The 27,976-nt window shown below is 40.3% G+C and overlaps 1 protein-coding gene across 1 annotated transcript in view; it reads right to left on the bottom strand.

Moving 5' to 3' along the window:
- Positions 1-1,702: 1,702 nt before the first annotated feature.
- MYO15B (myosin XVB) overlaps positions 1,703-27,976 on the bottom strand; it is a 59,624-nt gene continuing 33,350 nt past the window's right edge. The window contains exons 29-42 of the mRNA XM_087885158.1: positions 23,046-23,109; positions 21,576-21,648; positions 19,958-20,034; positions 19,009-19,085; positions 17,361-17,491; positions 16,983-17,077; positions 14,909-14,986; positions 13,924-14,020; positions 11,640-11,788; positions 10,840-10,961; positions 8,392-8,522; positions 6,674-6,807; positions 3,774-3,914; positions 1,703-2,154 (exon numbers count right to left, since the gene is read on the bottom strand). Coding sequence (XP_087741284.1) covers positions 2,095-2,154; positions 3,774-3,914; positions 6,674-6,807; positions 8,392-8,522; positions 10,840-10,961; positions 11,640-11,788; positions 13,924-14,020; positions 14,909-14,986; positions 16,983-17,077; positions 17,361-17,491; positions 19,009-19,085; positions 19,958-20,034; positions 21,576-21,648; positions 23,046-23,109 — 1,429 coding nt within the window. The 3' untranslated portion in view covers positions 1,703-2,094. The remainder of the gene's footprint in view (positions 2,155-3,773; positions 3,915-6,673; positions 6,808-8,391; positions 8,523-10,839; positions 10,962-11,639; positions 11,789-13,923; positions 14,021-14,908; positions 14,987-16,982; positions 17,078-17,360; positions 17,492-19,008; positions 19,086-19,957; positions 20,035-21,575; positions 21,649-23,045; positions 23,110-27,976) is intronic.

Genomic DNA, 27,976 nt, shown 5'->3' with positions numbered 1-27,976 from the left:
TCATATAATTTATTATCCAGTAATTTTTGAGTTCACTCAAACATAGCTTCTAAGAACTAACATCTCTAAGAATTTGGTGTGGTTTCTTTTTTCCCCATCATATTAAATAGCACACTCAAGTGTCCAAGAGAATAATTGCAGATTATGATTTCTCAGAGAAAAGGGGAGGGGACAGATACAATTTACATTCATTGATAGATCCAAACCAATCAGCAATGAGCTAAGTGAAAATTCTAATATCAGAAAGGAAAAGAATGCAGCTTCAAATATCACAAGTACAGATTCTTCAAATCTAAGTTTTAATCCTTTTTTAAAAAGCAGTTTAGCCCCCCCCCAAAAAAGAGTTTTACAATTCAAAATTTTGTCGTCTTGTTCTATAAGCTAAATTCAAGTCCCAGATCAATTTTTTTTAATCCAAAATGACTCTGAAATATTGAAAGTCACCAAACTATTGTATAGTTCCATAATTGAGGGAAGACTCTCTTTGACTTAAAAATTAATAAGTTAAATAAAGTGTTTAAGAAATAGGGAGGCTAGGTTTAATGTCCATTTGTCCTGGCTACACAAAACAGCTGTTGAACTTGGTGAAAACCTTGCCTGGTCATTCACTAAGCCGGGATATCAAATTTGATTTCATTGAGGGTCACATGAGAGCCACATTATGTTTGACTGCAGCGGGCATGGCCAGGTGGGAGTGGCCAACTCAACATCACTTGTGTTGGGGGCACCTGTGATGGCCCGGGCTGGTCTGGGGAGATCCATTGTCTCCAGCAGAGGAAGGCAAGACCAGGGAGAATGCCAAACCCTTGTCCTCCAAGGAGCCTTGCCGTCTGCTGGTGGCCAAGTGCTAAGACAGGACTTCCTTCCTTCCTCCCTTCCTTCATCTTTTTCCTTCCCTCTTCCTCCTTTCTTCTTCCTTCCCCTTGTTGCAGAAAATCAAAGGACTCGGATTTCGAAATCAAGAGAAGCTTTATTTTGGCCAAAAGGTTCAGACAGAAATATAATCATCTAACATCTGAACAAAGTTCTGTTTAAGACACACATTCTTATAGTCTCCTAAAGCAGCAAAACACGGAAATATGTGAAATCAGTCCTAATGTCTAGGCCCCTTGTTGCTGGGCAGAAAGGTTGATTCATGCTGATCCATGTGGTTTTTAGTTCCCCATTTTGACATGGAAGGAGAAAGTTAGCTAAGTCTGCGGTTTGACTTTTTGAACTCAGCAACTGTCTCTTACAATAACAAGTCAAGGGACCTTTAGAGATCATCCAAGCCAACCCCGTATCATTTCACTCTTCTATCCAAATTTCACTTTACGTCCTACTTTACCCTCTTTCCTTCTTTTTCCTTCCTTGCTCTCTTCCCATCTTCCTTTCTTTTTCTTTGCCTTTCGTCTTTCCCTTTCTCCTTTCCTGTCCCTTCTTGGATGCGCAAATGCAAAGGGCGAAACATTTCTCCTTTTGTTTTGTTTTGCTTTTAGTTTGTTTTGCTAGACCTCTGCCAGCAAAAATGGGGCTGGGGGGGGCAGATGCACCCCCCTGGGCCCCATTTTCAACCTAGATGGTCTCCTGCAGCCCTCTGCCAGTGAAAACAGAGCCCAGGGAGGCTGTGCACGGCTCCCACCAAACTCCATTTTTGGTGGCAGAAGGCTGCAGGAGGCCATCCAGGCCAAAAACAGGCTGCACGTGGCCCTCCCAAGCTCCATTTTCGCTGGCAGAGGCACCGCAGGCTGATCCTTCTCTGTTTCCAGGCCGGCCTACGGGCCAGATCTAAGCACCCCATGGGCCGGATCCGGTCCCCGGGCCTGGAGTTTGACACCCCTGTGTAAGGTGATCCACCCAAAGATACTCCAAAATAGCTATGGCATATTTTTGTATGGCTTGAAGTCAAGAAGCTCCTTTTGCTGTCTGCAAGTTTAAGGACTGGAAGTGATGCAGGAACGATGATAGAATAGTGAACGGTGGTTCAAAAGAATAATGTTTCCATAGCTCACATTGACTTGGGAGAAAACACTTGGCAAGTAGACACATCAAAAGAGTATGAGTATTTTTCAAGTACCGGGAAAAGATATTGCAGCCAACTTCTCTTGGTCGTCACTAAGCCTGGGTATCTGATTCCCCACCGATGATTGTAATTAAATGGTATAATGTTTTAGCCTGTCAAAAGAGAAAGCAGTGTGAAATGGTTTTTTTTCCCTTTCAGATGTGCACTTTCTCCTTCCAAAGGAAACTCTCAAAAATAACTCCTATCAAACCTTCCATATAACTCTCTTTGTGCAAGTACAAACACAGCATATAACTTTTAGGATAACATAATGTTCTTTCTTCATAAAGAAGTCATTTGAGTGCTTTAGAGCCATAATTTTATCTACTTTTTTTTAAAGAGAGATTTATTGTTTTATTAGAGAAAATAAAATATAAAACAGGAAAACAAACAAAATGAAACAAAACAGAAACATACAATCAAACCTAGCAACTATAACAACAAAACATGTACAAAAAAGGAGAACAAATGGTCAATTAAATTTAACAGGATCCTATATGTTTATCTACTCTCCTAAGTCCATCATCTGCTTTTTGCTTGGTCTAGACCACAAATCGGGTGAAATCCATTAGGTTCTAACAGGTTCTGGAGAACCGGTAGCAGAAATTTTGAGCAGTTCAGAGAACTGGTAGCGGAAATTTTGAGCAGTTCGGAGAACTGGCAAATACCGCCTCTGGCTGGCCCCAGAATGGGGTGGGAATGGGGATTTTGCAGTATCCTTCCCCTGCCACGCCCACCAAGCCATACCACACCCACCAAGCCACGCCCACAGAACCGGTAGTAAAAAAAAATGGATTTCACCACTGCCACAAATCATTGAGGCAAACAAGCAAACAAACAAACAAAAAAGGCTATTGGTAGGCAAGGTATTCTCCCTTTTTCTTAAAGCTAGAATAACCCCATTTCCCCCAAACATATACACTGAAAGCTGATGTTGCAAACCAGGGTGTCAACTCTGAAGCCATTTTGGAGCGTCTTCAGGGCTGCCACACCAAAGCCAGTTGGAGCTGTGGGAATGGGAGGGGGGAATAGAGATAGCTGCGGTCTTGTAGCCAAAATAAAATTCTTTCTCCTTGGAACCAAGGATGTTCTCATTAGGTGGGGGAAGGCGTGGACTGAAACCAACTGGAGTTAGGACTGTGACCTGGTTGGACCAGGGGTGAAATTTACTTGCCTTCCTTACCGGTTCGCCAATGTGCACTCACGCGCGCCGTCCTCTATGCATTCAAAAACTCTTCTGCACATGTGCAGAGGCTTAAAATGTCACAAAAAAGTGATGTCATGACATCCGCATGGATGGGCGGAGCCTCCCACAGCCGCCACTACCAGTTTGCCCCAGCCAGATAGAACCAGCTGGATTTCACCCCTTGGTTGGACCATGTGATGGACATGTGTACTGAGAGAAAGAACTTTGATTTTAATTTGGGTAGTGAAAACCTCGGAGCCTTCAGAGTCTGGTTTCCACCAAATGTGCCAATATGACATGCCTAATAAATTTAGACTTCAAGGAGCACCTTGGCCTCGGAGTTTTGATTGCATTGGATCTGTTACTTGGAGACCTGACACAAGGTTGGTTTATTTTTACACTGCAAAGCCACAATTGCTACCTGTATTGATCAATGCTCTGCTAACTTTGGCTATAGCTTTGGCTATCTTTGGTTAAAAACAAGAAAAGATGATAGTGCAATAAACATTCAGAATATTTCCATCAAGACATGGCACAGTAACATACCTGTTTTAATTCAAAGCAGATAGTCTTGGGATTTTCTATTGTGCCATAGTTGATTTCTATGCCTGGAAGGCCAGCAGCACTGGCTGGACGTAAGGATTTCATCCGTAGTATCTGGTTCAGTGGAATGATGATCTGATTGCTCTGCACATGAGGAAAGACAGGTATGGTGGACATGGCAGAATCAGTCAGCTTTTCCATACTTTAGTATTCCATTTCACTTTCGATTGGCTCCCATTAAGGGGCAATGTTCTCAACAAAGGCCATCGTTACATGTCAATAAGAAATTTTGTGAATGATTTTTAAAAGTAAATCCCAGGCATGTTAGTTGCCCAGTTCTGTATGTGTGTGGATTAAAATGCATAAAGTTCCATTGAAAGTGACCAACAGCATTCAAATACTGTGAACACAGAATGCTACAGATTAGAGTTGTGTTTTGGCAATGTTGGTATGAAAGATTTGCTCTAAAACTATAAGTGGTTTTATTAGGCTCATAAGCTGCTCCAGTTGTTACCAGCCCTGAGTGGCTAGCATACAAACAAGTTTAAGACAAAAAGAACAAACCATTATGCCAACAATACAGTATCTTCTTCACGTACCAGGCAGCATTAACATACACTTAAAAGAGATCCACATTAAAGAGATCCACCTTAAAGAGATCCACCTTGTCAACCAGCAAAACTTCGTGAAATAGCTATTGGCTTTCAAAATCTCAGCATGGCTGGGTACTAACCAAATTTTGTGGGGAATGTGTTTCAGCAAAAGAATAAAATTATCTTCTGACAAATTACAGGCCAAGGAAAGATTGGTATCCTTGAAAGAGCTGGGAGGCCATGTCCTGACCTGAATGGTCAGGAACTTATTTATCTAAGTTCCTGTGTTTCATCCATTGTGACAGTCCCAAAGATGCTTTTTTTTTCAAGAGGCAATTGGACTTTCTGGTTTTTCTTTGAAGACGTTTCGCTTCTCATCCAAGAAGCTTCTTCAGCTCTGACTGGATGGTGGGGAAGGGAAGGATTTATACTCCTTGCAGACATGACACAGATAAACCTCCAGGTGACTTTAACGACTCGATAAAAAAATGAAAATGACCAGCTGTCTGCAAGGAGTATAAATCAGTGGTGAAATCCAATTTTTTTTTACTACCGAATCTGTGGGTGTGGCTTGGTGGATGTGATGTGGCTTGGTGGGCATGTCAGGGGAAGGATACTGCAAAATCCCCATTCCCTCCCCACTCTGGGGCCAGCCCGAGGTGGTATTTGCTGGTTCTCCAAACTACTCAAAAATTCTGCTACCGGTTCTCCGGAACCTGTCAGAACCTCCTGGATTTCACCCCGGTATAAATCCTTCCATTCCCAACCATCCACTAAGAGCTGAAGAAGCTTCTTGGATGAGAAGCAAAACCAGAAAGCCCAGTTGCCTCTTGAAAAAAAGCCCCTTTGGGACAACCATGACCTGGATGACTGAGAATCTCCATAGACATCCATTGTGATATTTCTGTTATTTCTGTCGCGTTGGTGGATGATCTCTGGAGGGCCCGGGATAGGGGTTCTTCCTCTATTCTGGTCCTATTAGACCTCTCAGCGGCTTTTGATACCATCGACCATGGTATCATGTTGCGCCGGCTGGAGGGATTGGGAGTGGGGGGCACCGTTTTGCGGTGGTTCTCCTCCTATCTCTCTGACCGGTCGCAATCCGTGTTGACAGGGGGGCAGCGGTCGACCCCAAGGCGCCTTGTTTGTGGGGTGCCGCAAGGGTCGGTCCTCTCGCCTCTCCTGTTCAACATTTATGTGAAGCCGCTGGGTGAGATCATCCGTGGTTTTGGGGTGGAGTTCCATCAGTACGCTGATGATACTCAGCTGTACATTTCCACCCCAGACCACCCCAACGATGCCTTGGAAGTGATGTCCCAGTGTCTGGAGGCCGTGCGGGTCTGGATGGGGAGAAACAGGCTTCGACTCAACCCTTCCAAGACCGAGTGGCTGTGGCTGCCGGCGTCCCGGTATAGCCAGCTGACGCCATCGCTGGTTATTGGGGGCGAATCATTGGCCCCCACGGAGAGGGCCCGCAACTTGGGTGTCCTCCTGGATGCGCGGCTGTCTTTAGAGGGGCATATGACAGCCGTGGCCAGGGGGGCTTTTTGTCAGGTTCGCCTGATACGCCAGTTGCGCCCCTTTCTGGACCGGGACTCCCTACGCACGGTCACTCAAGCACTCGTCACTTCTCGTCTGGACTATTGTAACGCTCTCTACATGGGGCTCCCCTTGGGGTATACCCGGAGGCTCCAACTGGTGCAGAATGCGGCTGCACGGGGGGTTATGGGAGCGACGGTGCGCTCCCATGTGACTCCTCTCCTGCGCGAGCTGCATTGGCTTCCGGTGGACTTCCGGGTACGCTTCAAGGTGTTGGTGATCACCTTTAAAGCGCTCCATGGCTTAGGGCCAGGGTACTTACGGGACCGCCTTCTGCCACCAATAGCCTCCCACCGGCCGGTTCGCTCCCACAGAGAGGGCCTCCTCAGGGTGCCGTCGGCCAGACAATGCCGGCTGACGACCCCCAGGAGGAGAGCCTTCTCTGTGGTGGCACCTACCCTATGGAACAATCTACCCCCAGAGATACGAGTGATCTCCGACCTTCGGATTTTTCGTCGGGCCCTAAAAACTTATTTTTTCCAGTTAGCCGGTCTGTCTTGATTTTAGGGTTAGTTTTAAAATTTTAATATTGATTTTAATTGACAAGTTTTAAATTATGGGCCAAATTTATAAATTATTTTAACTTTATTTTAATTGTGATGTTTGTATCGATGTTTTTATCTTGGCTGTTCACCGCCCTGAGTCCGAAAGGAGAAGGGCGGTATACAAATTTGAATAATAAATAAATAAATAAATAAATGATATTTCTACCTGGGTTTCCCTGCTCGTTGCAACAATCTCCTTCTGGTTCACTCCTACAATGCAAGGTGAAGGGATATCTGGGGCACTGATCCACTCCACAGAGAAAACATTATAGCCAAAGAGCGGCAGCTGAATCACATGTTCTGCAAGAAGAGAAACAAGATAGGAGTGTAATATGTCAGACTCATAGGCAAAACCCACACCAGCTGTGCATGTTTTCCAGGGCAAGTTGCCACCTCTGCTAAAGCAAGAATGTGGCTCGAAGCCAAGCCATTGAAGCCGTGGCACTCTCAAAGCTGCCCAAACCTCCAGACCCAAACCCTTTGCATACCCAACAATGCTTGCAGTTGCGGCTGGACAGCTATTGCCATACGATTCCCTGCCTGCAAATCATCCCAACCGGGTAATTACAGCACAGTTGGGAAAGGTTCTATTTACACGAGAGCAACAGGAGAGACCGCATCTGTTTTTCATGATGCTAAGGACGTTTGCATTTCGTTCTGAGGGACCATTTCTGTGCTTTTGTTAGCTCCATTAGGTGTACCAAATCAAGATATTGACTCCACCAAAGGGCCAAAATGACTTTGTTCGAGATTGTAACAGAAGCTTGTAAGCCTGTGATGTACCACTTCTCTTCTTATAGTTCAATGACTTAGGAAGAGGTCTGTGAACTGCTTCTAAATGTTATCTGGCTGTTCTGAACTTAAAACATTTTTTACCCTCTTGTTGCCATGGCAATGGAGCTTGCATATTTCTGTCAAAGCATTTTTCCTTACTCTCCTGTTGATCCACATAGTCCTTGCCTCTGGCCTATATATAAAAATGAATATTTATACATTGTGAAGGGCCCCTTCACAGACTAAACAGACCACAATTGTTGCTATATGCTTGGAGAAAATGGGTTTACTCACGTTGGTTGGCTGTGCAAGTAGATGTGGAAAGCTTATGTAATAATGTCTTGAATAGATTTAAAATAGAGAACTACCCACAACTTGCCCCATATAGAGGTAAGTCCTCAACTTATGACCACAACTGAGCCCAAAATTTCTGTTGCTAAGCGAAACATTTAAGTGAGTTTTGCCCTATTTTACGACCTTTCTTGCCATAGTTGTTAAGTGAATCACTGCAATTGTTAAGTTAGTAACAAGGTTGTTAAATGAATCTGACTTCTCCATTGACTTTGCCTGTCAAAAGGTCACAAAAGGGGATCACAGGACCATGGGACACTGCAACCGTCATAAATAGGAATCAGTTGCTAAGCGTCTGAATTTTGATCCTGTGACCATGGGGATGCTGCAATGGTCATAAGTGTGAAAAATGGACATAAATCACTTTTTTCAGTGCTGTTGTAACTTTGAATGGTCACTAAATGAACTGTTATAAGTCAAGGACTACCTGTAATGAGTGGGAGAAACACAGCACTTGCAAACTGAAATCATCCTTAGAGTTCATCTACGCATACTCAGCTTTGGCAACAATATACAATTTATATGCATATAGTAATAAGATGGATATAGCAATAAAGCCATGCCAAAATTTTGCCTATTGAGGATAATTATAAAATGCATGTAGATATAAAATGTTCATACAACTTTGGAGGAAAGTACCGTAGGTATAAAAAAACATTCCCTTCAAATCCCACGCTACCACATTCAAAATATTTCAGGTAGCAGCATAAAACCAGAACCAACGCTAAGATGTCGATCAAATGCAGCTGTTGAACTCACCAATAAAACGTATTTGTGCCTGCAGTGGCTGAAGTGGTTCTATTGTCTCCAGTTGATAAGCCATGGCAATTTCAACAATGTCTAGGCTGATGTGGATGTTTGAAACAGGGATGTAATTCTTCAGTTCCTCTCTATTTAGACAAATAAAAAATATGGACTTGACCATGAACTGAAATTAGACAGTATTCAGAAAAACCCTTCCATGTGTGGGGAAGAAATTACACAGGACTTCTTGACATTACTGTCAAGTTGAGCTAGAAAGAAAAACACACAGCCAACGACATGAATGCTAACTGTTAGTGTGCAATTTGCAACTCTATGAGTAAATACGGTAGGTATGGGAGGACTGATCTGGATGGAGAATCAGGATCCTATGCAGAGGTAGGGAAGGTTTTTTTTTTTTTTTTTTTTTTGAAAGTACAAATTAAACAAAACAAATCACGACAAAACATACAAAACATGTAAACATATAAACAAAAATTCAAATATATATCAAGTTTATCGTAACTGTACTGTATGTTCTTATTTGTGCTTTTGACTCCTCATTATTTAGTCTATCTCTTATGTCTATCTTGGTGGTTCATTGTTAACCTGTGTTCGTAGTTTATATTCCTATTTCTGTATTAGGTCACTCCACTTACTTCCTAATTTTTCCCTTTTCTGCCTTCCAACCAGGTGTACCACTTTTCCCATACTAGATAATAATCGTGTTCTTCTCTATTTTGTAATTCCTTTGTGAGTCTGTCCATTTCTGCACATTCCATGATTTTGCTAATTACTCTATCTTCATTGGTATGTCACTACTTTTCCAATTTTGTGCAAAAATTATTCGTGCTGCTGTTGTTATGTGAATGATTAAGTATTTGATTTCCTTTTCATATTGTCCATTTATTATACCTAATAGAAAGGTTTCTGGCCTCATTTCTATTCTTTGTTGGGTTATTTCTTCTATTTGTTTTCTGATCGTTAGCCAATATTGTTTTGCCACTGGGCAGGTCCACCACATATGGTAATAAGTTCCTTTATGAAGTTTACATTTCCAGCATGTTGGGGGAGTGTTGGGGAACATTCTTGCCAGTCTGGCCGGTGGAAGGTACCACCTATAAAACATTTTGTATAGATTTTCTTTATAGGGTACAGACATTGTTAATTTATAATTTATTGTCCATAATTTTTCCCAATTGTCTAATTCAATGTTGTAGCCGAAATTCTTTGCCCAAATTATCATGTTTTCCTTAACCACCTCTTCTTCTAATTTATATCCTCGTAAATAATTATAAACTTTTTTTAATCAATTTGTCTTGTGATCCTTGTAAAATTTTATCTAATTCGTATTGGCCTTTTTGGAATCCAAATTGTGCCAAATCTTTCTTATACCTCGATTTTATTTGTAAGTATGGCCACCAGTCAATGTCTGTACCCATATCCTTCAATTCTTGTCTCGTTCTTAGTTCCCCCTGATTGTTTAGCAAGTCTTTGTAAGTTTTCATTTTGGTGTTGTCCATGGCGTTTGGGTAGATCTGAGCTTCCATGGTTGACAACCATTCCGGAATTTTATTGTAGTGTATTTTTTTGATGCCCTGTCAAATCTGATATAGTGCGTGTCTAATCATGTGCCTCTGGAAATATCCATGTCGTCTATCAGTGCCCTCCCATAGGAATGCATGCCATCCTCATTTTAGGTCAAATCCTTCCAAATTCAGTAATCTTTTATTTTTGAGTTCCATCCATTCTTTGATCCAAATTAGTGTTGATGCTTTATAATATAATTCCCAATCCGGTAGTGCCAGTCCTCCGCAGAGGTAGGGAAGTTTAACTGGCTGCTGTTTAGAGTCACTCTGAGGGAGATGGGCCGTTTTTAAATTATACATACACCTATTCGTGTCTGAAGTTCTTGTTTCTGTGTATTGTACATTGTTCATTTTATGTATACTTTTTTGAAAATGGATTAATAGAAAGCTATCTAGGTTTTGGAGGGAAAGATAAATTATGCAACAAAATTTGGGGAGTTGCAAGTGTCTGTTGAGTATGCTAACAGAGGTTTCATCTTCAGTAAGGAATTGCTTTAATGGGAAACACAGAGAGGATCATGGCAGTGACTCATTTCCTTAAAATATTTGGAGTCTAAGCACACAATTTTCTCTTTTGGAGCACTTCTTAGATTGTATAAATAAATAAATAACCTAGTCTACAACCTATTCTGAGTTGATATGCCTACCTCCATTCCAGGGGTGGGTTCTACTTACTTTTACTACTAGTTTGCAATGGGAGGGTGCATGCGCACTTGCTTGGCTCGCACGTGCACTAATGCACATGCGCAGATCACCAAATATGACGTTAGGGCGGGTGGGCGAAGCCTCCTGCCATTTTTACTACCAGTTCTCAAGAACCGGACAGAACTGGGGGCAACCCACCACTTCTCCATTCAAATACTGCAGAAAGACTCACCTTGTAGGGACCGATGGAGAGCCCCCGGCCCAGTGCTGAAGCAAAGCCAAGATGCCCACCTGCTGCCCAAGTTTGGTGGTGTGCTGCAACAGCATTGTTCCTGTCATATAATTCTGCAAGACCTAGAAATAAATAAGCCAGAAGAGAGTTTGCTTTGTACTTCTCCGTAGTAGATTTTTAAAGCGGGCATCATTGAAGGAACATTTTAATTGGGCAGATATTGCAACTCCTAACATTAACCTGTGATAACAAAAAATATTTAATAAATAAGTAAATACAGCAAATTCAGCAAAGTGGGAATAGGAATTTATCGTGTATTCTTAGCCAATACATGAGTCATGTATTCCATAAGAATTATACAGCCATCCTTTGCATCATTATCATCATCATCATATCACATCTTCTCCAGGAGTTCAAGAAGGCAAATATATGGAGATCGGTCTTAATTTTATCCCCACAACAACCAACTATCACTGTCACACACTCAATCCCACTGTGTTTTTAGGGCTAAGTCATAGTCCAGGCCTTAACCAGTGGTGGGTTGCCCCCGGTTCAGACCAGTTCACAAGAACCGGTAGTAAAATTGGCGGGAGGCCCCACCCACCACCACGGATGTCGTCATTGGCGATCTGCACATGCGCAGAAGCAAGGCGCGTGTCCAAGCGAAGCGAGCACGCACGCATGATCCCATTGCGAACCGGTAGTAAAGGTAAGTAGAACCCACCTCTGGCCTTAACCATAATCTCATAAGAGCTCTTTACAGTCTTATAGGTAACAGTGCAAGACTTTCCCTTTCATACCTGGTTATAATGGACATTGATGTAGCCCGCATTATCAAAGTGCAATGGGATCTTCCAAGTGATCCTGCAGAAATGTAGTCCTATTGAACTTTCTTCTAATAAATAGTCATGGACATATTCCTCCTGGTGCAAAGGCCTTATCATCTTGCCTGCATAGGATAAAGAAGGATGGTCATACCATCCCCATCCAAAATACTGAGCTCAAAGGCAAATATTTTAAGGACAACCTATTTCCCCAAATATAAGGCAACCTTATCCCCTTTACTTTAACTTTACTATGTGGTAATTTTACAGTCTTCAAGCTGATAGCAAAATGTAGCAAATATATATACAGTTCCACCTATTAATCTCATCCAGCTTGTCTGTCAATTTTCACTGAACAATGTTATCACTTATCATGCTTCACCAAGATGGTAACATTTTCTTCTCTTTCAGGGGTGTCAACCTGGCGGCCTGCGGGCTGGATGCTTCATGCGCGGGCCACGCACACCCCAGCTCCATGCTGAGAAAAATGTTGCGATATGTCATGTGATGGCAACGTGTCGTCACGAGTTTGACACCCGTGGTCTACATCTTTCTATCTTCATAAAACTTTTAGTTAAACTTCCTTTCAAATTTAGTTATTTCATACAGAAGCCCCCCCAAAAAATATGGTCATGACAGAAGGAGAAATATATATTTGGCATGATTTGAAAGCAAAACATGACATCTACAGCTACACTTAAAAGGAGCAGATGCAATTTAAATGTTATTTTTAAAAAAGCAATAAAAGAGCTGCCAACGAAGATATGGGCCTTAGCAAGCAATGAGATTTTAACATTAGAAATGCTAATACAGTGATGACTACATTCAAAGAGATGCCTCTTAGTATCAGCAAACAAAAGGCATTGATAGCTTTTTCATATTCCCTACCGCAATGAATTTTCTATAGAGAGAAAGAGAACAATGGGTGAGGCAAATGTGGGAGGGGGGGGAGAAAGGTGATGGTATTTGGACCCTCCATCAAATTTCACGAATGAGACAAAAGATTGCTCAACAAAAACAAAGTTACTCTGGGAGCACCCTGAGTCTTTTTCTTCTTGTGCCATATCTGTCATCGGACGTTGGTGATCATGATGGCAAGCCAATCTCAGCACCACCTATAATATATTCTCTTAATACTGTACATTGCCATGATCAAGTATGGCAATTAACAGGATGTGATTTCTAGAAAGGATTATAAACGTGCTATTGATGCAAAAAAGGAAAAAAGATCCTCCGTTGCTACTTGAAAATATGTAAACTGCCCCAGATCCAGGTGTACTGGCAAATCTTCTCCTTTAACAGGAGCAAACCACCACAAAGGCACAATTTGAATAAATAAGGGCAAGATTCTCTATCACTGTGATGGCGAACCTATGACATGCGGTGCCACAGGTGGCACGCAATGCCCTCTCTATGCGCACATGAGCTGTCACCCCAGTTCAGTTCCACCACGCATGCACGCATGCCTCCCACTGGCCAGCTGGTCATCGGGTCTCTGCTGTGCATGCACAGGGGTGGGGAGCATGCAGGGGGACCACACACACAGGCACAGGGGGTGGGGTGCATGTGGAGGGTACACATGCATGTGTGGGGGTGTGGTGTGTGTGGGAGGGGCGCAAGCATGCGCGGGGAGCAGGGGTGTGCGGCGGGGCCGTGTGCCAATTGCATTTTGGGGGTTCGACCGTGTGCTTTGGGCACTCAATCTGGAAAAGGTTAGCCATCACTGCTCTATCACATGCATATGGCCCTAAAATCAATATCAAGGCTATCATTATAAATACATTCTTCACATATAAGCTTAGAGAAATTACAGTGTGGGAAAATGTGGAAAAAAAATACATACTCTCTTTGAGTTCTATGATTTTACGCATCAGTAAAACTCAGGTGGTCCTTAGCGGTGCTTAGAATACACCCTCAGATGAACAAGACATGACATATTACACCATGTCATCATTTATTTTACAAAAAGAAAACCAAAATGGAAAAGCCATGTCGTATGTTGTTGTTGTTCCTCTAAGGTTGTATTTACCTACTTTTAAGAACTGCTAAGGACCAGATGATTTTTACTACTGGTCTGTCCTGAATGATACGTAAAACCATTGAACTCGAAGAAAGTTTACTTTCTTTTTTCACGTGACCCCAAAAAACTAGGACCCTGGCAGTAGAAGTCAGTGGGAAGGAGAAAGCTGCACCAGAGTGAGTCGCCATATTTAGCAGATTTCACTGTATTGAAGTTGACCGTTAGCCCCAGTGCACTTGCCTTTGTCTTTGTTGGCTAGGATGGCAAATTCTTTGATCTCCTCCAACTCGGTAACTCCTATGTGCTCACAGATTTCCTTTAACACATCTGCTGTAACCTACCATCAGGGGAAAAAAATAGTTTATGTAAGTGTGTGCAAATTGCTTCATCTGGACAAATGTAGCCGGCCAAAAACAGTCTGGAAGCTATGAGGCCTTCAAAGGCAATCTTGAACTCGGCGTCTTTCATTTTAAAAATCAGAAGGTGTAAGAGAGATAGACAAGTGAGATTTAATATTTGTTTAATTCCAGTACTTTTTTTTAAAAAAAAATAGGTTGGTATGGGAACAATCACACATTCAAAGAAGAAAAGGCAAGTTGAGAAACAAGCCCTCTCAGTTTTCAGAAAGATGATCTGGTTCGTTTTGGATTTTAACAACAAGCAAGAGAGAATTTAGCATTCTTATCATGGGTTTTAATCCAGAGTGTGATAGTGTCTACACCTCTCAGCAAACAGGTTACAAAGCTTTTCCCAAATTAAAAAAAAAATGAAGGTAAAAATTTGGAGGGATTCCTAATGTACCCATTAATGTTTCAAAGGAAGGAACAGAAGGAAGTTAAGTCAGGCCGTCCAAGTATTTATTATCTGTTGTGACTCCAAGTTTAGGTTGTTCTCATCAATAGTTATCTGTTTCTTTTTAATCCAGGGATGCAAAACGCTGTTGCCAAGCTCCCTCAATCTTCCCTTCCCCCTCCGCAAAAGACAAGAAAAAAGTATTACAGGTATAGTTCAGGTAATAAGACACAAGAACTTCAAAAGAAAAGAGCATAACTGAGTAACCCAAAATGCAGACTGGCCTCTTAGATGTCTGCATCAAAACTGTTTTTCAAGTGTCCTCTCAGTAAGGCAACATTAACATTAATTGAAAAAAGAAAAGAAAATACTCATTATCATGGATATGTGGAGCACCACAATATCCTTTTTAATGGACTAAACAGGAACTTACAGTGAAAGTCTTAAACTTTGCGTTATATTGCAGACCTCCAGGTAAGATGATTGATATCCGGCGCAAACAGTGGCCCTTCTGACAACGGGAAAGCAAGAATCAGTACAGTATAGGCATTTTTGTTTCTAATTGAAAGCTAATTCCTGGCAAAATTGAGCACTTGAGAAATAGAATTACTGTATTTTTCAGACTATAAGACACACTTTTTTCCCTCCTAAAGGAGGCTGAAAATTTGGGTGCGTCTTATACTTGGAATGTAACCCCACACGTGGTGCCCAAAATGGCTACCCAGAACAGTGCTGCCTTCTCATGCCGTTAGTCACTGGAGCACCCTCCGAGGATCAGCTGTGCTTTTGAAGCTTTTTCAGCCCCAACGTGAGTGAAGATCTTCCGTGCTTTGCCTGCTTTTCTAATTGCTGCTCCCTCCAACAATCAGCTGTGTTTTGAAGCTGTTTTTTTAGCCCCAACCAGCCCCAACCACAAAACCAGTGAGTGAACTAATGTGCTGAAGCTGACCAGGCTAAGGACAAGCCAGATGAATACCTGGTAGGCAGAATTTTTTTTTCCTATTTTCCTCCCCAAAGACTAAGGAAATACAACAAACTCCGCCAACCATTTTTCCAGAAGAGGTCAGAATTGATCGCCAAAATTCCCAACTTTTGGGTAACAACATTATACTCCGGTGTGTCTTACATTCTAAAAAATATGGTAAGCATTTGAGTACGGGTAGTCCTCAACTTACATTGATTCATTTAGCAACTATTCAAAGTAACAACGGCATTGAAAAAAAACTGATTTACAACAGATCCTCACCTGACGACGGTCACAGCTTCCCCACAGTCAGGGGATCAATATTCAGCTACTTTGCATGTGTTTACAATGGTTGCAATATCCTGGATTCATCTAGTCACTATTTGCAACTTTCCCAGCCAGTTTTCATCAAGCAAAGTCAATGGGGAAGCCATTTTCGCTTAATGACCAGTGGTTTGCTTAGCAACTGTAGTGATTCACTTAACAACCATGGCAAAAAAAAAATCTGTAAAATCTGGCATTGTTCAATTAACAACCACTTCGCTTAGCAACAGAAATTCTGGTCCCTATTGTTATCATAAGTGGAGGACTACCTGTATTTTTATCCTTCAAATCAATGGAAGCTATGTTTTAGTTTAATTTTTGATTAAAAAGATAATTTTGATGAAAGCAAATATATATGTGAGCTACCTGAGCCAGTCTTACTGGTTGTGTCCTTAGCATTAATAAGTAATAAGTTAATAAGTAAAAAAATTGATTTCTGGGTCATTGTAATCACACATATGACTATGATTGATACAATATAGCAGGTATGGATCTTGTTTTCCTTCAAATATTACAACATCTATTATTCCAGATACATTGTTCCACATAATACATGTTCTATCTTGGATGTCTTCCCTTATAACTGCTTGTAATCATCTCAAAGAATTCGTTTGACCAACGTATTTTTCGGGTTTACTTCTTCAAAACTTCTTAATGAACACCAAGGATATACGCGAAATTTACTATAAATATGTGTGCAAATGATGCGACCTGTCAAAACAGGTTTTGTCATCACATAAATCCACAATTTGCTTCTAAAAATTTTCCACCCCAAAGTCTCCTTTTTTCAAATAGTTACTTAAAAATATAGGAAAATTGTGCATAAGAATAATGAACCTTGGGGTAGTTATGCTCTTTAAGGTGATGCTGCCAGAAGATGAAGGTGTTCAAAATATTAAATTCTAAAACATTTGAATGATTTGGCATAATTTTGGACATCAGGGCTCCCTAAAGATGTAATACTAAGCAGCACAAATAAACCTTTGCTCAAAAAAAGCCTGTTTTTCTCACACATCAACTTGCCTTCAATCATGACCTTCATAAATCATGTTCATGCAGATGATTCAACCTCAAGATGCACATAAAAAAGCTGTTCTATTTCCAGTATTTACTTTGTTTTACCGTCTTCCTCAGCTAGGCGCTTTTCTGCCTGGAAGATTTGTTTCAACACCCAAGTGGGAGACACTCCCACCCTGACCCATATCTGCTTCTCATTTACCAAAAATGCCCTCATCTCCGCCAAAAATGGCAAGTGTTGACGACCTCCATACGCAATCAGTTTCCTCAGGTTGCTCTGGCAATCCTTGGCTATTTCTGGGGATTAAAAAAACATACACAAGGTTCAGCATGCGATGTAGGAAGTGTGACTGACATTTAAAAAGACTTCTGCTAAAATAGAATTACGTGGTGGAACTCATGCATGAGTTCCCCACCTACCTTCCCCTCATACGACTGAGGGTTGGCTGTTGACTTGTGACTATTAAAAGGACTCTAAGGAACATACAGAAATGAAGGTGATGGTGGATAGACTGTGAGCCTGGAAAATCCCACCACAGATTCTTCACAACTAATGAATAGGAGGAGACAGGTCATGTACCTGAGCAGGGATGGTTACTATCACAGCAGATCTGCTGCAAAAACTCAGTGACGTAAGGCCTCAAGGTACTGGATGGGAGGAAGTATCCAGTCAAAAGGCTGAGGAGCTGCCAGCCATGGTGACAACTGTCCCTGGAACAAAGAAAGAACTGTGACAGACTTTGAGCACGTCTCAGAGATCACAAATGAAAAGATTTCCTATTGACTAAAAGGGGAAAAGAAAAAAGATAAAACACTGAGGAGAAATAAATGAGAAGAAGGTGGGAAATGAAGAAGTACAAAAATGGAATTCTGAAGTAGGAAATATGAAAACAGCTGTGTAAGTCTCCAAATAGCCACATCACAATTTTAAAAATACCAATGAACCCCACCACTACATAACACCCTGCCCTCCAAAAAAATAAATAAATAATGAAATGAGAATATGATCATCAAAAGATTGATGATCTTTGGTGGCACTAAATAAAAACATAAACCCAAGATCAGGGCCGGTGTGGTATCTTTAAAAAGAAACCTATGAGATAATATACCCTAATTGTGTTCTTGAAGTTAAAACTAGGACAACCCATATTTAATCCATTTTTATCCTATCACTGTTTAGCCTAGTGTCCTCTGTAGAACTTTGTAAGAACTTTGTAAGAATAAAAGAAAATGTGAACTAAAAATATAACAACGTAACAGAAAAATAAATTATCTGTCAATTCCCAAAACAGAGTCCATCAAACCAATGTGTCACTGCTCCTATCTTCGCTTTTTTTCTTTCTTTTCCTTTCCTTGTTTGTTTGTTTGTTTGTTTATTGCCTTTATATCCCATTGGAATCCAACAGCTCTCCACAGCTTACATCACTTACAGTATAGACAACATATTAAAAATACCATGTTATGATTAAAAATGTACTAATAAAATCACACTAATTAAAACCTAAACCAAACCCAAACCCAAAGGCCCTACATTGCCAAAACAAAATACCACAAAAATAAATACATGGAATAGAAAATGGCCTGGTGCATAAACTCAGTTAATACATTCTCTGATAACTGTTGTCTTTTTAACTTTTTTTTTCAGAGCCAACAAGAAGGGCTAGTCTGACATCTCTTTGGAGTCTGAGAGCACTGGTACCACCATGATTTTTGTTCCCGTGGCCACTTGGTAGTGTGGGGCAGTGAGGAGTTTCTTATTAAATGAACCAGTACTTTGGGATGATAGCAGTGGTAGGATCCTCCCAGTTTAACAATCAGTTTGGTGATTGCTGCGTGTGCATGCACAGTTTCAAGAAATCTTCACTTCTGGTTTCTTCGGAAGAGTAACACAGCTGATTCTCACAGTAATCTGCTCTACCGCGTGAATCAGCTGAGAAGATAAAGGTCAGAAAATAGCACGGGCGGGTGGATGGGCCCAGCTGAACGTCAGAGTGAACAGGTTCATTCCCAGCTGATTGTTGGAGCTACCTATTCACCCGAACCGGTCCGAACTGGTAGAATCCCACCCCTGGCTAATAGCAATAGGAGGAGATACTCCTGCAAGTGACCATATGCCACATGATACAGGGTTTTTATAAATTAAAACCAACACTTTAAACATTTGTCAGGAACCAAGCAGCAACCCATGCAAGATGTGAAGAATCAGTGTTATATTCTTTGGTGCTTACATATTAGGATTCCCGGTGATCTGCTTGATAACCTGGCAGTAAACCTCATCATGCACAGTCTTCTTATCTTTGCACCGCTGTAAAAACCCAGGGGGAAAAAAAATTATTTTCCTCTTCTCTTGCAGGCCACATGGGAGGCACTAGGATTACCTCTGATCTGAGAAACACTGGAATATACATTTTTCTGCAATGATCCCCAATTGTACTTTGCGATCCTGAACTCCCAAGGTTGGAGTGTTATCTGACACTTTCATTGGACTCTGAGGTCAGATTGAGGTCAGTATCTCATGATAATCTGCATTGTGGTTGATAGGAGTATATGAGATTTGATTCTGATGAAGAACCCAGAAACTGGGATTTCTTATTCCACTTAGCCATTACAGCTCTAGCAAGCAGAATTTGGAGGCCAAAAAGGCAAGTTATGTGTACCACAGAAAAGAAATCAGGAATGAATTTACTGCTGAACTCAGATCTTCTCAAAAGTTTAACAAAAAGGTCCCAAGGCAACAGGATTAGTTTACCATAGTTTGGAATAAACCAAACTACATATCAACCCATTAGTGCAAAATATATATCAACCCATTAGTGATAAGAGCTCATATTTTGAAATGACTCTGAGAACTTGCGGTCTTTCCTTTCCTAACATTTTTGCTTCCTTTCCCTCTTCCCATTCCCTACTTTATTTTGATTGTCAGCTGTAATGTCTTGCTCCCTTTTGATATCTTTGATCTATGACTGGTATTTTGCAAATTCTCAAACTGTGCATAATTTAATTTAAGGTAAGGTAAGAGTTCATAGAGTTATCTAAGGGGAATAGAAAGGGAAAATAAGCATCTCAAAATCAATCTCCTTTCAAGGCCATCAATGCCCCTTCAGTAGAAATCTGATGACCTTCCAGGTCTCATTAAGTCACTGTTATCTACACAAATCCACCACAAGAGCTACATACCTGAAGGATATCATAGATATAATCCATTTTATCTTGTTTTTTGAGGCCTGGCTGGTCTCCCATGAACCTCATCAGAGCTTCAAAATAAGAAATCAGCATTAATCTTAGCTGGAAAAGTAAAATATAGAGTTATGGCATTGATTCCTAAGAGAAGATTCAGGGGCCTCTGTTTTGATCAGTATTATCATCACCTCAAACACAAACAGTACAATATATCTAAATTTATCTTCCACTTAGGAAAGAGAAACTGCCAGTGAATTTGTGTGATTTTTCTAAAGAGGATGATTCAGAATAAGAATTAGCAATATAACTTTTGTGAACATCTGTTGATCCCCAATTATATACAATACAATACAATAAAACTATCGACCCAAATGCAGTGTGATTTTACTGTTCTTGTACAAGTTCTTGCATAAGCACCATCTCATAAGAACTTGCAGTGCTGCCTGGGGTCTAAAATATTCCTGATTCTTGCTAAAGAATATGCAAATATTTTTAAGTGGGGAGGGGATCAAGCATTGCATTTAAAAAAGGTTTCTCATTCCAACAGCGTTTAAAATGTCTATGCATAACCAAACCCTTTTTTACAGGTTGAGTGTCTAAAATAAGTATTTGATTGCATCCGGTTCTCACATTTCATTTTAAGATGATGACTAACTACTAATCCATTCTCTCCTGCCCAATGGTGGGTTTCAAATTATTTTACTACCGGTTTTGTGGGCATGGCTTGGTGGGTGTGGTGTGGCTTGGTGGGCGTGGCTTGGTGGGCATGGCAGGGGAAGGATACTGTAAAATCACCATTCCCTCCCCAATCCAGGGGAAGGTTACTGCAAAATCCCCATTTCCTCCCGATCAGCTGGGATTTGGGAAGCAGAGAATAGATGGGGGCGGGGCCAGTCAGAATTTTTACTACCGGTTCTCCAAACTACTCAAAATGTCCACTACCGGTTCTCCAGAACTGGTCAGAACCTGCTGAAACCCACCTCTGCTCCTGTCCCCATCATTCTTCTTTTATTTATCACATTGTCAACTGGAAAAGTTTTGAAAAATTCAAAAGCAACAAATATGGAGTTGTCCTAGCAAAAATATAGTCCTGATAGTTGATTTTCAGAGAACTAGTAAAAGTAGAAATATTCTCAGTACCTTTCCTGAATCCATAGCTAAATAAATAAAAGTTTAATCAGTGCTGTGTCAATAGCACTAGCCATAGCAATATCACTTAGACATATATACTGTTTCACAGGGCTCTACAGGCCTCTCTAAGTGGTTTACAGGGTCAGCATATTTTCCCCAACAATCTGGGTCCTCATTTTACTGACCTTGGAAGGATGGAAAGCAGTGGTGGGTTGCCCCTGGTTCGCACCAGTTTTATAGAACCGGTAGTAAAACCGGCGGGAGGCTCCGCCCACCGACCCTGATGTTATCAGAACGCTTCTGCGCATGCATTGTGAACCGGTAGTAAGGTAAGTAGAACCCACCCTTGATGGAAAGCTGAATCAGCCTTGAGCTGGTGAGAATCAAATTGCCGGCAGCCGACAGTCAGCAGAATTAGCATCCTAACCACGACTCTTAGACTACCCATCACTTCTCATTGATTCATTAACGGACCATTACATACTCAAAAAATTTTTTGTAGCCAAGTCATTCAACTCATCATCAGAATGAAACAGGAGAGATTCCTGGATTGGTACCTACAAAGGCAGAAGGCAGAGATTCAACAAAGGCAGTGGATTCTAAAAAGTTGCGCAGAAAATGATGGGCATGTCCTCTTTCCCCAATGAAACTTAGTATGTGACAAAGCAACACTGTTTTTGGTCAATTTGCACAAGAATAATTCATTGGGAAGCCACATTTTACAGCTAATGCTGTAATGAAGCTGTAATGCAGAGCCAAAAATGGGTAAAGGCCCCCAACTTGCTTTTCTTTTCATCTCATCTATTTTCCTCCTCTATCTTACCTTCCCTTTATTTCGCCTTTCTTCCAAACAGAACAGACTCATATAGTGGAAGGATCACACATACAAAACATTTGGATTGGTTCCTTGGAAAAGATCTGCATATTTAGTCAAGGGCAGTATGTGGTTTTAGGGTAGTCATGCCTAATTGAAAGAGGGAGGAACTTGGTCCTTACATGGCACGTTGGAACATTCTACACAAAGTAGGTCTCTGTGAGTAAGATCAGAACAAAAACTAAATTCAACTCAGTGGTGAAATCCAATTTTTTTTACTACCGGTTCTGTGGGCGTGGCTTGGTGGGCGTGACAGGGGAAGGATGCTGCCAAATCCCCATTCCCTCCCACTCCTGGGGGAAGGATATTGCAAAATCTCCATTCCCACCCCATTCTGGGGCCAGCCAGAGGTGATATTTGCCGGCTCTCTGAACTACTCAAAATTTCCGCTACCGGTTCTCCAAAACCTGTCAGAACCTGCTGGATTTCACCCCTGATTCAACTGAATCTAGCTTTCATTTTAGTTCCTATTTCATGTAATTACAAAATCCACGTAATGTGAATAATGTTCCCTCCTCTTTCCCATGCCAAAGTGTAGTTCAGTAGTAATTGTTGGAGGGGTGGCAGAGCCATGCTATAGCTCCAGGGGTTGCTTCCAGGGCTTGGGGTCAGGTTGCATATTCAGGTATTGAAAATAAAACTTCTATCAATTAGAAAAAAGATAATGTCTACATTTATTGCCGACTGCAAACCCCTTATGGACTTCTTGCAGAACACAGAAAAAGATGATTTACAGTTTTGATTATTAGACAGGATAGATTATATAAAGAATACTTCTGTAACTTTAGAGAAAGAGGTTAAATTTATCATTGTACTTGTAACTGCTGTAATGAAGATTCGTGGTTACTTCTTTGTGTCTGTTTTCTTTCTCTTCTAGTTTGATTTTTCCTTTCTTGCATTTTTAACTTTCTCTTTGATTTCATTTTCTTTTTACTTTTTTATGTTATATTAATTTGTATTAGTTTTTAATCTCCTTTTTTAGAACTTTTAATACAAGTATAAAAAAAATAAGACCTCTTTCCATATCCCAAATGACAAAGAGGAGGAGGCACCCAGACACAAGGAGTCCTCCTGGTTTACCTTTGTATGCTGAACCAAGAGAGCGGGGTCCATCTGTTCAACTCCCATGCCATGCCATCCTTGCCTAGCAGAAACACAAAATGGGGATTTGGTTACCTACAAAATGAATCATGGGAAGCTAGAAGAGATGCTCCAATCTCTAGCAAGCGGTCAGTCCCAGATGCAACCTTTGCTCAGTGGGAAAGCGTACGATGATTTGCAGAAGGTCTCAGGTTCTATCTATCCCTCACTTTTCCAGATTAGTTACTTGTGTTTTACCAAAAAACAACAACAAAACAACAACCCCAACCAGATAGCAAATGTGAACAGGTTTTAGCAGAGACTCTAAAATTAAAAGAGGGATCTTTCTAAAATCAAATATAACAACTGGAGTCATACACTGCACTTAGCCACATTTTGCTTAGCAGAGACTCAAACAACAAACTATGCTAAAAATATCTTTATAAGGAATATGTGTCAATCATATGTAAGTTGACATGCTGGAAAGCAGTTTTCTGTATTCATAACTTTTAAACTATGGTTTATGAGCTCTCATCTATTTTGCAAGGCAATAACTTACATCTATGCTAAGGGACTGAAGCAATTCCCAATACTGGATTCAAGACACAAAGATCTTTAAATTAAAAACTTTAACATTTGGTTTAAAATACTCAATAGAAATGATCAGCTGAATACGTGTTTCTCCACGCTGAAAGAATAAATAGGGCATGTAAAAAATGAGGCAATGGAAGTCCATCTATGCCATGTACCTATGTAACCATAGGTACAGTATTTGCTACTTTCTCTATTTTTATTTTAATGATGCAGCTTCAGTGTTTTTATTATATTGCATATTGTTTTAATAAACTTTGTACCCCATTCAGCTTCTTGCAAATGAAGCTCACTGTTAAACAATTAAGAATCTATGAGCAAGCTCAGTGTTTAAATCACAATCATTAACAGAGGGATAGAATCAAGATCACGTGAAGTGTCAGTACCACTTTATAATACTTTGGTAAGGCCACACTGCATCCAGTTTTGGTCACCACGATGTAAAAAAGATGTTGAGACTCTAGAAAGAGTGCAGAGAAGAGCAACAAAGATGATTAGGGGACTGGAGGCTAAAACATATAAAGAACAGTTGCTGGAACTGGGTATGTCTAGTCTGATGAAAAGAAGGACTAGGGATGACATGACAGCAGTGTTCCAATATCTCAGGGGCTGCCACAAAGAAGAAGGAGTCAAGCAAAGCACCTGAAGGCCTGGACAAGAAACAATGGGTGGAAACTAATCAAGGAGAGAAGCAACCTAGAACTAAGGAGAAATTTTCTGACAGAATAATTTATCAGTGGAACAACTTGCCTCCAGAAGTTGTGAATGCTCCAACACTAGAAGTTTTTAAGAAGAGATTAAAATTAAAAGATTAGACAACTTAGAACTACCCCCTAAGCATAGTACATAAAATTATCTGCCACAATGTACTTCCTGTCAATGACTACTTCAGCTTCAACCACAACAATACATGAGCAAATAATAGATACAAACGTAAGGTAAACTGTTACAAACTCGATTGCAGAAAATATGACTTCAGTAACAGAGTGGTCAACGCCTGGAATGCACTACCTGACTCTGTAGTTTCTTCCCCAAACCCCCAAAACTTTAACCTTAAACTGTCTACTGTTGACCTCACCCCATTCCTAAGAGGTCTGTAAGGGGTGTGCATAAGTGCACCAGCGTGCCTACCGTCCCTGTCCTAATATTCCTTTTTACTTACTCTTTTCATGTATTCAAATTATGTTTATACTTTTACCTGTTATCTTATATATGCTTGACAAAATAAATGTATGATTTATGACTAAGATTGTACAATCATTCTCAAACCTTCTTTGCTAAATAATATTTACTTGACAAGTCTCTCAGGTGCAACTTCTTTTATGACACACGATCTTTCCATTTATCCAAGTCACCTAATTCTACCCTTGTGGAATGAAAAGGCTCTAGTCTAAAATTATTAATATTGCTAGATGCTCGAAAAGACTAATTCTGTGAACTTTTATGAAAATTTGGGACCCTGAAACATCTTGTTCTCTAACAGCACAAACTTACTGACCAATGTAAAGAGCCGCTTAAATTAATTATTATTAATTAATTATTATTAATAATTATTTATTATTTAAATTAAATTGGAACTCAGAAATACTACAACAGGTCTTATTTAACTGTGATAGTTCTACCAGCATTAGCTAACCCTAAACAAGTTAAGTGAACTAGGGGGTACACCAATCTAAAATCCTTTAGCATGCCTCGGGAAACATGGTTTCTTTTACCTGAAAATCAAATCTTGGTTTGTCCCAATTTGGGAAATTCTATCCACCTGTTAATGAGGAAATGCAATTTTGATCATTTTATGTGAGGTATCTTAAGCTTTCTGGAGTAAAATACAAAATGAAGTGAGCAATAAGTACACTTTCAGAGGAAATCGCATCATTTTTTACTTTATAAACCTGCAACAAAGTCGAAAGCTATGATATTGATGCAGCTATTAATAGAAAAGACTTCAAAGCATCCTTAAAGCTAGAGCAGGTGTGCTGGAAGCGAAGAAGAATGCACAAAATGTGTTGAATCAAGCCATCTGAAATTCAAAATGCCCCATTTCAAGTAAGAAACATCCTGCTTCAAATTCAAAAATAGCTGCTTTGATTGGAACATGGGTGTTTTGAGATCCCAAAAGGCTTAAAACATCCTCTTTGATATATCACGTCGAGATTTCAAAGACTGAGGATCACTTCTGAGGGGCATCATATCTAGTAAATACTGTGACTAATCATGATAGGTATTCAAAATCTCTGCATGGATCAAAGATGAAGACATCCCTTTAGATATGCTTTCCTCAATAGTCTGGGATTTGTTCTTATCAGCACATGTATTTCCCCAGATTGTGATTCTGTTTCCTCAAATTGAGACTGGCAATCTGTTTCTTAACTCCATGAACCTCAGTGCACTGTTAATTTAAAAAGTTCACGTACTTTTTTCAACATTTAATTCTTTATTGACACATATTTTAAATATATAAAAAGCAGATACTGTATAAGACCATTATACAAAGGTGATTATAATAAATCAAACATTAAACTAAACATTGCAGATTAAATAAATGCACTAAAAGAATTGATTACAACACATCAATTTAGTGATTTCACTAAACAAAATGGTGGGAAAAGAATTAAATTTAGACAATGATTGGGATTTGGTTGAAATTTAACAGGATGAAGCATCATAATTTACAGAGAATACATATGGGTGTGTGTTTGCTGTCGGTGCGTGCATATAAATGAAATATAAAAATATTTATTTGGAGATAATTAAATCATGATGGGGGAGAGGAGAGGAGAGGAGAGGAGAGGAGAGGAGGAGATGCTTCTTTGGAGTACAATTACTTACTGGCTGTAATGGATAGCAATTTTGTACATAGCCAGTATTTTCCATATGTTGTAAAAATATGGAAGTTCTTTGGGACATTTTCCAGAATCATCCAGTTATTTCTAATCAGCAAATTAGCAAAAAGTCAAGCAAAGAAGATTTTTATCTAGCGCTCCAATGCTCCTAAACCTGTATAGTATAATAGAGTTAATGAATCAGAAGGAGTCTTGGGAGAAATATATCTGAGTAGCTAAGAATCGATGTAGCTTCTGTGATCATACTGACAGCGTAGCAATATCTTCCAAATAGATCACGAGCCATTGAAAACTCTGGTCCCACTCCATTTCTGACATAAGAAATATTTTTCAGGAGGAGGATCAGAAGGCTTTTTTTATATGGCTGACTGAACATCTATCCTTGATAGCTATACCAATAACACTTAAGACTTATATACCGCTTCACAGTGCTTTTACAGCCCTCTCTAAGTGGTTTACAGTGTCAGCATATTGCCCCCCACAATTTGGGTCCTCATTTTACCCACCTCAGAAGGATGGAAGGCTAAGTCAACCTTGAGCCTGGTGAGAGTCGATCTGCCAAATTGCAGTCAGCTGGCAGTCAGCAGAAGTAGCCTGAAGTACTGCCCTCTAACCACTGCACCACCGAGGCTCATAATATGGTTATGTAGTTGATAATGTAGTTGATCCCATGAAGGTCCCAAAAGATGTGAGATTTCAGTTGCCAATTGGTTATGAAAAAAATGCCTTATTTGCAAGTAATATAACAACAACTCAGTTTCTTCAAGATATCTGGATAGGAATAAAGCTGCTAGAAGGACTCTTTCTTTGACATGTTCTTTATTTACCGTAGCTGTCTGATATCTTTTTTATTTTTCCACAGTGTGTATCATGAATGAAAATGTAATTCGGAATGTCAATGTCTGAGGCATTACTGAAGGTTCAACTACTTCTATGCGTCTTAAAACTCGGAGAAATAAGTGACCTCAAAAGTGTATACATGGAAAAAGTTTGGAGGAAAAAAAAACTATGCCCAAATAAACTTGACAGTGGGAAACAAAGGGTTTTCCACAAGGAGCAGATCCTCTCTGCAATGATAAAGGAATTGGAAACACAGTCCCAGACTATTATTTACTGGTTTGTTTAACCTATTTATACACCATTTTTTCATTAACACAAGAAATTAATTAACATCACCTAGATAATGTCTGAATATTTTCACACAACACATATGAACAAGGTTACAACCATCAAACAAAAAATCTTTTCCCATGCCAGTCATAACATAAGAAATACAAAGCGGGCCACAGCTAGCAATTAAACTGAATCAGTAGATTGCAATAGCGTATGCTTAAAGGGCTTTTTGCTACAGAATACCTACATGAATTGGGCTTCTCGGAAATGTGCCATCGCAAACTCCGTCATAGGGTAGTGGCAAATATCAAGAGAATTTATAGGTGTGCTAGGCCTGGTAACTTCTGACTCTGTCAGAGTGCTGGGGGCAGAGTTCTGAAGAGA

Source organism: Pantherophis guttatus, chromosome 2 (assembly GCF_059756535.1).
Source record: "Pantherophis guttatus breed Tessera chromosome 2, ASM5975653v1, whole genome shotgun sequence".
Lineage (NCBI taxonomy): Eukaryota > Metazoa > Chordata > Lepidosauria > Squamata > Colubridae > Pantherophis > Pantherophis guttatus.
The sequence above is the reverse complement of the archived record's forward strand: the minus strand, read 5'-3'. Positions and strand labels throughout refer to the sequence as shown.